General features: G+C 41.9%; 1 protein-coding gene across 1 annotated transcript in view; it reads right to left on the bottom strand.

Moving 5' to 3' along the window:
- ANAPC4 (anaphase promoting complex subunit 4) overlaps positions 1 to 5,495 on the bottom strand; it is a 33,352-nt gene extending 27,857 nt beyond the window's left edge. Inside the window, exons 1-3 of the mRNA XM_043871236.1 lie at positions 5,150 to 5,495; positions 2,908 to 3,013; positions 1,091 to 1,223 (exon numbers count right to left, since the gene is read on the bottom strand). Of these exons, the coding sequence (XP_043727171.1) occupies positions 1,091 to 1,223; positions 2,908 to 3,013; positions 5,150 to 5,278 (368 nt within the window). The 5' untranslated portion in view covers positions 5,279 to 5,495. The remainder of the gene's footprint in view (positions 1 to 1,090; positions 1,224 to 2,907; positions 3,014 to 5,149) is intronic.
- Positions 5,496 to 12,750: the final 7,255 nt, after the last annotated feature.

The following is a 12,750-nucleotide window of genomic DNA, read 5'->3' as shown; positions in this document are numbered from 1 at the left end:
TGGGTTCTATGACTTATATACATTTGGAGATGTAACAATCCAGTTGGTGTATATCAGATGACACCATGTTATTTTGAAACAGTTTTATTTATTCTCCCATTTTTTTCAATCCTACCTCCAAATACAGTTGGAAATGAATAAGGTGAAAAAGTGGTGTCCTGAAAGACCCTGGAATCGCCACATAACATTTCTGAACTCTTAACAGAGAGTGTGTTAGGAATACACTTAGCAGGTAACTGGACTGGGACAGAAATCACATGGTATACTCTGCTCCTCTATAAATTCACATGACCACTTGCAACCTTTATTATCTGATGACAGATTAATCCTTGTTTTATCTACAGTGAATTTCAAACCCCAGGTTAGAGCTTATTATCTAATATCTTACAAGCCCGTCCTGAGGATATTTGTGAATTAATAATCAGATTTACAAATTCATTTGATATTAACTTAAAACTTAATTAGAACAGAAAAGCTAACAGGAAGAAAATGATATTATTTCCTCAAAAAAAAAAAAAAACTTTTATGTTCAGTATTCACTAAGCCTAGTGACCCTTTAGGCTATCTTTACTGAAAAGGTGGCAGAGTACTTGATTTCACAAACTAAGGCAAAATTATTTTCACAAAATAAGGAAACTATAGGGACCACAAAAACAGAAAGAACTCATTCAGTATCAAAACAAAATGCTCAATTCAGCACTTTTTATATTCAAAGAGTATTTACTCAGACAGAGAAACAAAGTTCCAGAATGAAATATATGGTGAAAAGAAAAACAGAACCTTAATTTGCTAATCAGCAATCTTAACTAATATTACTTGAAAGTATAAGTCATTGGTATAAACTTTTAAAAATAAACAAAAAGAAAAATCTTGGCCATTCAGGCATTACTGCTCCAATAATAAAAGAGATTTTTTTCCTTTCTGGAAAAGGAAACATTAAAAAAAATTTCATATTGATAAGCTTAAGACAAAAGGTTAAAAGCAAATACACATACTCAACACTCAGATACGCCTAAGTTTCCACTTTTAAAAAATGAAAATTTCATGAACATCCTACTGGGACCATCGGGGTTTTTCTTTATCACTGTACCTGCTCTCAACAGTCACTTCCATCCAATGCATACAAGAAACTGGGGCCTCCACAGAAAAAGAGTGCAAGCTTTCAGGTTTTTCTACATCACACAAGACTATTTTCTTGGTGTCAGCAAGGGCAAAGGCCAAAACTAAAACAAGAAGAAATAATCAGAATAAGTCAGTGTAATATTAAGAGAAAAATGGGTATTTCATTTCTTGCCCAATTTTACTATTTTAAATATTCATAATCATAGAAATAATTTAACCCTTAAATCCTTCCTTTAAATAAGTAAAAAACTGAAAGGCATCTTTGCACACAGTTGTGCTGTTATCTACACTTATTTTCAAATGCTCAAACTTTTGTGAGCAATCTGCTACTGTCTTGTGTGCTGTCCTTAACATCTTACATATCAGAGCCTCTACACTGGAACCTTGATGCCAAGCAGAAAACACAGAACAGACATCAACATATAAACAATAATATTCTATCACCAAGACATCCTGGTCCCCACCTGAAAGTTTTAAAGTGATATTCCATCTGCTTGGTTCTTGGGAAGGTTTTTTATTCCTCTTTTTAATTTCTAGCCCTTATTGAACAGGGATATCAAATACTGATGGGTCTTCTTCCTTTCACTGTGGCTGAATGATCTAGTATTGTTTCTCTACAGAAGTCTTTAACGTCTTCCTAACATATAAAATTGAAGAACGTCTAGACAGAAGGCTGTGTGTTTCACTGTATACGAATACATACAACTCTGCAAGATGAGAGGCAATCCGAGTCTCCTCTTCTTTAAAACAATTTAAAGCAATCTTGAAATAATCATTACCAAGCTAAGCCCTATTTTACTGTCCAAAAGCAGGAAACATTTTTTAATGATAAAAATATCACCTACTTAAATACATTTTCACACACACTGACTTTCATGATTTTTGAGATCCTGATGTTTTTGGATGAAGAGAGCAAGATCTCAAAATACTACTTACAAAAGTTCTCTAATTTTACACACATATATATTTTTTTTCAGTAGAAGAAACAAGAACTGAGCAAAATGAATATAGACCAAAATAGCTGTTATCTGTAGAGTGACAGTCTTTCAGGGCGTTTTTACATACTTATATTTATCTAGGGGAAAAAGGAGGCAACAAGGAGGAATACGTATCATTTTACAAAAACAATTTGTTTTTTTTAGGCACCAATGATACAGGTGACTTGCAACATTTTCCTGTGCTGACCAGACATGGACAGCAGCTCAAATGAGCGTCACTATAACAACACGTGGAAGAGGAGAGTTCAGTCCCCAGAGCTGCAGCAATAAGCTACGACATTCAGGACACCAACAGAAGTAAGATCACCTGGAAACTGAAGGAAGGGGTCAAAACTGACAGTCCTTCAGGTGAGGTAAACACTTGTGCAGAGAGAATATTCACGAACCACACATTTAACGCTAAGACACATTTTGGGGAGAAAAGGGCCATGATGGCTCTGAACTGACCAGTGAGCAGCAAATGAAGCTCTGGGCAAACAGTGCAGAACAAGACAGCAAAAGAACAAAACCAAAGTACCCTGTATATTCCCATAAAACTTCCTGTTAGGCTTATCTTTGCCAAGAAGTCAGATTTCATTTTAGAGATATCTCTGCCATGAAACAAGATGGCAGAATTAATCTGAGTTCCATGAAAACACTATAAGGCATTTGAAAAAACAAAGTTTCCAAATTAGTATTTAGAATTCTAGTACATTGTAAGAAAAATAAATTCTTTCTGTAAATAAGTTCTTTTTATAGAATACTCTCTCTGAAAAACAAAAACATATTTTTACAATATTGTCATTACGTTTGCCATCTGGTCTCCAAGCCAGACAGGTCACTTCCTTTCCTGTATTTTCATTTGGTGGAAAACTCCAAACTCGATGAAAACTTGCAAGTCGATGAAGTAAAACCTAAGACAAAACAGATATAATGGCAGACAATAAAAGCATCCATTTCCAAAAATAAAATAAATCTAAATCCCCACTATAAATTTTTTTAAAAACTGTACCAAGTCTAATATTTAGCCATCAGAAGAAATTCAAAGACAAGAGTGTCTGAATGAACTTAACATATTTTCAAAGAAATGGGTGAAACAAGGTCTAATTTAACCCTGTACTCTACACATTTTCCTAACTTTTATGTCAACAAGAGACTTATGTTTTAGAAAGGAATACAGCTTCCCAGGCAGCTCAATGGTAAAGAATCTACCTGCCAAGCAGAAGACTCAGGTACGTTCCCTGGGTCGGGAAGATCCCCTAGAGAAGGAAATGGCAACAACCCACGCCAGTGTTCTTGCCTGGAAAATCCCATAGACAGAGGAGCCTGGCAGGCTACAGTCCATCTGGTCGCAGGAGTTTGATACAACTGAAGCGACTTAGCACACAGGCATGCATTGGCTCATTCATGCCTTCCAACACTATGCATCATCATCTTTGGTGATTTCAAGAGCAATAAAGTCCTGGTTTGTTGGTTCACAACTTCAATGGTACCTCTTCTTCAATGATCACAGCTTCTACCTCACCTCAGGTCATGTATGTTATACCGTCATTACCGACAACTACAAATGCTGCCATAATCTTCAGCTGCAAACTTCCCACTTTCCATCACTGTCTCTATCTTTCCTGCTCATCCCTACTAATACCCAACTTCAATTCTTCAACCTCACCAAGACATACAATCCAATGAGTCTACCGATTCTGTCCCTCACCCCACACATGACCTCACGTCCCTAATCCGGTTAGAATCCAAAGTCCATCATTACAATCACTCCTCTTGTACATAACTTCGACTCCCTTGCATCTCTTGCTTTTTGTCACCCTTTGTCACAACAACTCTGGTTAAACCCAACCACGCCTGCATACAGCTGAACAGAAGAGACACACAAGCATGCTCACTAGTTTCACTACAGAACCACTAACCTCATGTGCCTTTTAATACTGAAGAACAATCCTATTAGATTCACTAGTCCACTTGCCTTGTCGGCTTCTTCAAACTTCTCTTCCCTCCTCAAAATTCCAATATTTTCTTCTCCGTCCTCACTCCTAAACAGTGCCCTTTCTTCTTCACGAAGAAAATGGAAGCAACAAGTGCCCACAATTACACCTACTCATCTGGTCACACTGATGCTCCTATTTTTTCCCTTCCCTCCTACAGTTGTGGCTGAAGGAACTTCAATCCTCTCAAGAGCCATGACAGAATTCCAGAACACTCTGGATACGGAGGGAGACTAGATTTCATAGAGGGCTTTGAGAAAGCAGACATCAATACCCTGGCGACAAAGTCAGGACAGTCAACACAGCTTTCCAGGCTGCTGCATTTCCCTGGCTGCTAAGTTCCCTTTTCCAACTAGTTTCCAAGCCTGGCTGAAGACAACTGCCACCTGGCCAAGTAACTATCAGGACACCTGCCAAAAGGCCAAAGGAGTAAAGACGCAGAGGTGAAGGTTTCCTTACAAAATGTCTGCCAAGTAACTAAAAACTTTCAGCAGAAAGACGAAGTGTAATGTGAACCAGAAATACTGACAACACTCAGGCACATTCCATCAGGATCAGTGAATCAGGCACATTCCATCAGGTGAAGCATCACTCTCTTGTTTCAATTTAAAGGTATTTTTAATGGGAGGTGGCTAACCAACCAACACTGTGAATGTTGGACAACAGAATAAAGATTCTTAAACATCCTCTGTGGCAGCTACAGACATGCACGTTCACAGCTCGAGTCTGACAACTCACCTTTCTTCTGCCTGAACTGTAAGTAACGGGAGGGCGGAATCTGTGGACCCACTACTATGCCAACTCATGAGTGATACCTGAGCCTTTAAAAAGCCCATTTAACAAATAACTATGAAAGTCTCCGGGATGCAGGACCGTGTGGTTGTGTCAAGCTGTGTGAAAACTTGTTTTGGCCACAGAATGCGGGAAATGGGTGTACGAAATGTGTATGGTCCCTTATATTCACTTAGACTATGCAGCGGGACTGCAGAGAGGGGCAGGGTAGACGGGCGGCCCGGGCGCGGTGTCCTCGTGGCCGCGCGCCGGCTCACTCACCTCGCCCGCGGTGTTGGCCAAAGCAATGAGATCCCGCTTGGGTGACCAGACCAGGAAGATGATCTCCTGCGGCAGCTGCTTCTCCCCCACCACCCGGAAGGATGGGAAACAGGTCGGGAAACGCAACATGGGGACGGCCCTGTCACGACTTCCCTAGTCGGAGGCTGGCTGGGGCCCCCCGCGGCCGCTCTGCCAGGGCCCGGCGCCGCTCCCGTCCCGGGCCCTTCCGGCAGAGCCCTAACGGCGCCGGTACCAGCGACCGCAGCCAACGCGGTACCGGGCGGTCTCCGCCTCCCGCTTTCCCTGCCCGCGCCGGCGGCTCCGCCGCCGCGCGCTTTCCGGGCACTTCCGGTGCCCGAACTTCCTCGCGAGAGCATGGAGGCGAGGTTTCTATTAGCCAAGAGTCTCTTTGACAGTCTCCAAACCGGTGGTCCTCAGTCCTGCTTGCTCAATAGAGAGGTTTTTTATTTGTTTCTTTTGCTTTAAACACCGTGCCCAGGCAGCACGCCAGGCTGATTAAAAGCGCTTCCCTGGCGGCTCAGACGGTAAAGAATCCGCCTGCAATGCGGGAGACCTGGGTTCGATCCCTTGGTTGGGAAGATCCCCTGGAGGAAGGCAGAGCGACCTACTCCAGTATTCTTGCTGGGAAACCCCATGTACAGAGGAGCCTGATAGGTTACGCAAAGAGTCGGAAACAACTGAGCGAATAAGCACAGCACAACACAGTACGGAATGGGACCCAGGATTTATGGAACATCAGAGTGATGCCAGTTTGCAGCCTACGTAGGAGAGCTCTGCTTTAAAATCTCCGACATAGGCAAATACCTTGATTCTTCGTCCCATTTAAGCTTCGTTAACTACTGATATTGGTAGCCGCATTGTAATAAATGAGGACTGTGGGCTCAGTCCAGATTTGTCTCATAGCTATTGGAGCGACTACTATACGAAGGAATCTGGGCTCCACAAGTGCAGGGGACATGGGCTCAGCCTGGCCAGATGTGTGAATCAGAATCCATCTGATGCCTCTTGATACACATCTAAATGTGTTAACTTGTTCAAAAGTTCCCGTAAGTTATGGACCTGGTTAAAAGAATGTGACTATCATCCTGTGATTCTCCATCTTAAAGTCTGTGGTAGAAAGCCATCTACCTTTCACTTCTTTTGACTTGCTCAAAGAAGAAATGTGGCAAGATCTTCAACTCTAAATAAGCCCTATCTTCCTGCCATCTATCTGGATCTAGCCCCTGGGAAAAGGTGACAGAAGTAGACTAACTCATTCAGCAACAAATATTTCAGGCACTATTTTGTGCCAGGCAGTTTCTAACTCATGATGTTTACCCTGCTCCCTTTCAGAGATGAGTCTTTTACCTTGCTTTTTCTGCAAACTATTAAGCATGGTTCCCAAATTTGTCCAGAGGCACTATTCCAAGGTGAGAATGGACTTGCCTTTGTTATTAATGAAATGCATTTTTGGGTATTATTTAATGTTCTGGAGTGTTGTACGGTTGTTAGCACAACCAATGTCACCTTGAGCATGTACAGTTCCTCCTGTCTTTCCACTGCCCTACCCAGGACTGTACTGTGTAGTAAATCACTTCTCTGTCATCAAGAGCTTTGCAGTTAATACTGTTCAATAATTATTAGGACCAGGTGGCCTTTATGCTCTGTTAGTCCCCAAACAATGATGAAAACCTTCTCTGACGTATTCCTGGCACCCACAAGACTAGTTGTGCTAAAGTTGCTTCAGTCACGTCTGACTCTGCAACCTATGGACTGTGGCCTGCCAGGCTCCTCTGTCCATGGGATTCTCCAGGCAAGAATACTGTGAGCAAACTTTCATACCCACCTCCAGGGGATCTTCCCAACCCAGGGATCAAACCCAGGTATCCCACATTGCAGGCAGATTCTTTACAGTCTGAGCCACTAGGGAAGCCCAAGACTAAGTCAGTTCAGTTCAGTTGCTCAGTCGTGTCCAACTCTTTGCGACCGCATGAATCGCAGCACGCCAGGCCTCCCTGTCCATCACAATCTCCCGGACTTTACTCAAACCCATGTCCATCGAGTTGGTGATGCCATCCAGCCATCTCATCCTCTGTCGTCCCCTTCTCCTCCTGCCCCCAGTCCCTCCCAGCATCAGGGTCTTTTCCAATGAGTCAACTCTTTGCATCAGGTGGCCAAAGTATTGGAGTTTCAGCTTCAGCATCAGTCCTTCCGATGAACACCCAGGACTGATCTCCTTTAGGATGGACTGGTTGGATCTCCTTGCAGTCCAAGGGACTCTCAAGAGTCTTCTCCAACACCACAGTTCAAAAGCATCAATTCTTTGGCGCTCAGCTTTCTTCACAGTCCAACTCTCACATCCATACATGACCACTGGAAAAACCATAGCCTTGACCAGACGGACCTTTGTTGGCAAAGTAATGTCTCTGCTTTTTAATATGCTATCTAGGTTGGTCATAACTTTCCTTCCAAGGAGTAAGCGTCTTTTAATTTCATGGCTGCAGTCACCATCCGCAGTGATTTTGGAGCCCCCCAAAATAAAGTCTGACACTGTTTCCACTGTCTCCCCATCTATTTCCCATGAGGTGATGGGACCAGATGCCATGATCTTAGTTTTCTGAATGTTAAGCTTTAAGCCAACTTTTTCACTCTCCTCTTTCACTTTCATCAATAGGCTTTTCAGTTCCTCTTCACTCTCTGCCATAAGGGTGGTGTCATCTGCATATCTAGGGTTATTGATATTTCTCCCGGCAATCTTGATTCCAGCTTGTGCTTCTTCCAGCCCAGCATTTCTCATGATGTACTCTGCATATAAGTTAAATAAGCAGGGTGACAATATACAGCCTTTACGTACTCCTTTTCCTATTTGGAACCAGTCTGTTGTTCCATGTCCAGTTCTAACTGTTGCTTCCTGACCTGCATATAGGTTTCTCAAGAGGCAGGTCAGGTGGTATGATATTCCCATCTCTTTCAGAATTTTCCACAGTTTATTGTGATCCACACAGTCGAAGTCTGGATATATTGTATTTAATCAGTCTCCTGTGGTTGGGCAGCTAAGTTTCCATTTTTCACTATTGTAAACAATTTGATGAATATACTTATAACCAATTTTTTTCTCATTTCCAGATGGCCACATCTGAAACTTCACGCCTATGATATTTCCTATGTTGTTATACATATCTTGGGGGAAATTCATACTCTTCTGTGAAGGTTTCATAATCTGTAGGTAGTTACTCTCCTCTGTCTTGTAACACTGAGGGTATAAATTTATTCACAGTCCTTTTCCTGTGTGGTATGAGGGACCATATTCAGGAAAAGTTTCAGGAAAGTGGGCATTCAGTTTTCATAAGATTGTAAAGCAGGTAGATAGTGGATTTATCTAAATGCACCCCATCATCTAGATTATCTATTGCCATGTGTTGGAGGATGGAGAAGGTTATCTTGAGACCCAAAAACCAGGCAGCCAGCTCCATATTATCAATGGATCAGTTTATGGCCAGGTAACTCACAGGTTGCAGTCAGGCAGACAATGATCTGGAAGCATTTGCAACTGCACTCAGCACTGCCAAAGGACCACTGCGACAGTTTTTATATTAGTTCACCTAGAGAAACAGGAAGTGCATTCTGAAGTAAAGATTTATGAATGGGTAATTAGTCTAGTCAAGGCTATGGTTTTTCCAGTGGTCATGTATGGATGTGAGAGTTGGACTGTGAAGAAAGCTGAGCGCCAAAGAATTGATGCTTTTGAACTGTGGTGTTGGAGAAGACTCTTGAGAGTCCCTTGGACTGCAAGGAGATCCAACCAGTCCATCCTAAAGGAGATCAGTCCTGTGTGTTCATTGGAAGGACTGATGCTGAAGCTGAAACTCCAGTACTTTGGCCACCTGATGCAAAGAGTTGACTCATTGGAAAAGACCCTGATGCTGGGAGGGACTGGGGGCAGGAGGAGAAGGGGACGAGAGAGGATGAGATGGCTGGATGGCATCACCGACTCGATGGGCATGAGCTTGAGTAAAGTCCGGGAGATTGTGATGGACAGGGAGGCCTGGCGTGCTGCGATTCATGCGGTCACAAAAAGTCGGACACGACTGAACTGACTAACTGATCCATACTGAAGAATAATACTGTCATTACAGGTATAAACTGATGTTCACAACATCTTTATGAGAGGATTACAAAACAATTTATTTTTACAATTCCATTTTTAAAAAATTTTAAGTGTCTGTAGCTATTTATACAGGAATCTTATTTCTGGAAGAAAATACACATAAGCTGTGACAGTGGTTCTCTCTGGGTAGTAGAATCAGTTACTTTTCATTTTCTTTGACTCAGGTGGCTCATGTATTAAGTGTAAAGTTAACAGGCAGCAACTTTTATTTCCTTTTGTCTTCTTTAAGCACGCAGAATGTTTAGGCTGACTATCTCTAGTTTTCTCCCACTCCTCACCTCCACATTTGCAAGTGACGAAACTGGCCCATCTGATTAATCAGGGTTAGTTTCTTAAAGATGACTGGATGTCACAGTTACAGTCTGCAGGGGTACTAAGCCATGCAATAGTGTGAGAATCTTGTGACTGTCCAGCTAATGGGATAAAACTTACCCCTTGGATCTCTGCGATCTGCTTGCTCAGTTTTCATGCTTTCCCTTCCCCACCTCCCCACCCAATCTTGCCAAGTTAACATTTATACTAAGTCTCTTCAAATTAAATTGTAGAGATCTTATCGTCACTTTATTGCAATGACCTTCTAGCTGACCCTCAAGTAATTTAACCCATGTCCTAATTTCCAATTAAAACCATATCAAGTAAGTCAAATTAGATGTTTCCTTTGCATTTTTTTAAAGCTTTTCTTTCTTGGCAGCTCTAAGTGGATTAGCGTCTTACTGTTAGGCAGCACAGCTGGGTTTGGAGGCATGAATGACCATTTCCATTCACCTGACCCAACCCTGATTTATGAGGAGCTTCTACTGGGTGAGTGCAGAACGGTGTTAGCGTGGGTGCTCACTTGCAGTTATCGGTGTTAGCTTCCCAGGCTCGTGGAAGGAGGAAGGAGGCCCTGGGTCCTGCAGCTGGTTGTCTCTGATATCACCGTGTGCCAGACACGGCTCTAGGAGCCAGTGAAGGGGCACCATGAAGTCCACAGGCCCCGGCCACCAACGAGCTTCTAAGTCACAGAGGGGAAACGAACAGAGAGTCGTTCTAATGCAGGGCATGATTTAAGTACCTGAAAACAAGTCAGAGACACACAAACACACACGTTTTTAATTTCACTGGCAAAAGATGTACTGTTCCACTGGAGACACCAGCGAGGACATCATGAAGAAGGTGGCATCAGACCAGAACCTTTTGTAGGCTGTGATTTTATATTTAAAAGTCAAAGGCACACCATGTTTTATCGTACTTCACAGATACTGTGTCTCTTTACGATCGAAGATTTGTGGCATCCCTTTGTTATGAGATGATGGTTAGCATTTTTTAGTAATAAGTGTTGTGTATTAGTTGCTAAGTCGTGTCCAACTCTTTGTGACCCCGTGGACTGTAGCCCGCCAGGCTCCTCCAGCCTTGGAATTCTCCAGGCAAGAATACTGGAGTGGGTTGTCATTCCCTTCCTCCAGGGGATCTCCCTGACCCAGGGATCAGACCCAGGTCTCCTGCATTGCAGGCAAATTCTTTACCATCTGAACCACTAGGTTTTCTTTTTTTTTTTTTTTTTTCAGTCCTTCTAAGAAAAAAAGCAAGTTGTCTCCATATCTTAGGCAAGCCTAATGTCAGGGACTGAACTGTGTCTCTCCAAATCTATATGCTGAAGTCCTAACTCCCAGTACCTCAGACAGGGGCTGGATTTAGAGACACCATCTTTAAAAAGGAGATAAAGGTAAAATGAGGCCTTTAAGGTGGGCACTAATCCTATCTGACCATCCTTACAGGAGGAAATGTGGACACAAAGAGACACCGAAGAAAGACCACGTGAGGACACAGTGAGAAGGCAACCATCTGCAAGCTAAGGAGAGAGGCCTCAGGAGAACCAAGCCTGTCAACACCTTTATCTTGAACTTCCAGGCTCTAGAACTGTGAGAAAGTTAATTACTGTTGTTTAAGCTATCCAATACATTTGTTATAGTAGCCCTAGCAAATAAATATACCCACCACCTGAAAATCTCTAGAAAATTCTATACTTTCAAGTTTCTATTGAGCACCTACAATACATAGGAGACATGAGACTATAAGAAGTGGGTACTGACATTAAGAAACTGAAACCTTTCGGGGAAACAGAATCTGTCAATATAATCATGGAATAATACATAAAAAGTGACTCAAGTGTGGTGCAGAATAGCAAGCAGCTTGCAGAGGAAAGCCTCAGCTGGTATCAGTCTAAAATGTGAAACTTACCAGGAAAGAGTGGGATTGGGGCCAGGGCCTAAAGGCTCCGTAAGACTTTAAAAGATGGCTGTATAGAGGGAAATATTCCAAACAGAAAAAAGAGAATGGGATGAAAAGACTGAGGCATACCAGAGAAATAAATTAGTCTAAATATCACACTAAATGTAGGGGAAAAAAATCTAATGTCATTCAGGGCCTACAAAGTGACAAAATGTGACAAAGTACAAAAATACGACAAAGTAACATCATATTTCATTACATTATGTAATATAAACAAGAAATAGAATGAAATTTAGCGGCAATTATTTAAGAAAAATGTCCTTTTCACGAACTTCCCTAGCGGCCCAGTGGTTAAGACTCCACATTTTCACTGCAGGGAGCACAGGTTCAATCCCTGGTGGGAGAACTAAGATTCCACATCCCACAAGGAATGGCCAAAAAAAATTTCCTTTTAAAAAGCTTAAAAAGGTTTGTCTGTCAAATTTCAGGGATTTTCTTTTACTGCAGTTTTAAGTAAGTATCTTAATGTTCAGATATGCAGATTCCTAATTAGAACAAATGACCTCATCTCCCATCACACTTTATACCTCCCAGAGACATTTTCACATTCTATTCGTTTATCCTCTGAGGAAAGAAAGAGATTAAGTCCTTAAAATTACCATAACTGAACACAAGAACAGAACCATCAAACTTCCTATTTTTAACTCTGAGAAGGTAACAAAGTTTTCAAGTACAGAATTCCTGATTATAAGTAACACCCTATTTGCTCAATACTAAGATGGGCTTTTTTTCACATTTCAGTATTTCTGAAATAAGACACATCTAAAGTTTAATATATACAATTAATAAGATAAGGGTGTTTTCCCCCTGAAAAGATATGATTCCATCAATAGCACACTTTACCAATTGATGGTATCTTAAAACTAAGAAAACGTGGTGATGATAACCACTGGCCATCAGGAGCCAATTCTTCAGCAGTCACGGTCCCTCAGGTGTCTGAGTTTCTGGGCAGATTTCAATAGATTTTAACCACAGTATCATGGACACCATGAAAGTCAGGCAATGTCCACACCTATACCCGAATCAGAGAGACTCTTACAATGACTCTACAAGGTTCATATCTCATCCAATCACCTCAAAATCTGCCCCTCCTAGAACCACAGCAACCCATTAAAAATGGGACAAGAGAAGAATTTCCTGATGCTTGTTAAGTCCAGGAGCT

This window comes from Cervus elaphus, chromosome 17 (genome assembly GCF_910594005.1).
Source record: "Cervus elaphus chromosome 17, mCerEla1.1, whole genome shotgun sequence".
Taxonomy (NCBI): Eukaryota; Metazoa; Chordata; class Mammalia; order Artiodactyla; family Cervidae; genus Cervus; species Cervus elaphus.
The sequence above is the reverse complement of the archived record's forward strand: the minus strand, read 5'-3'. Positions and strand labels throughout refer to the sequence as shown.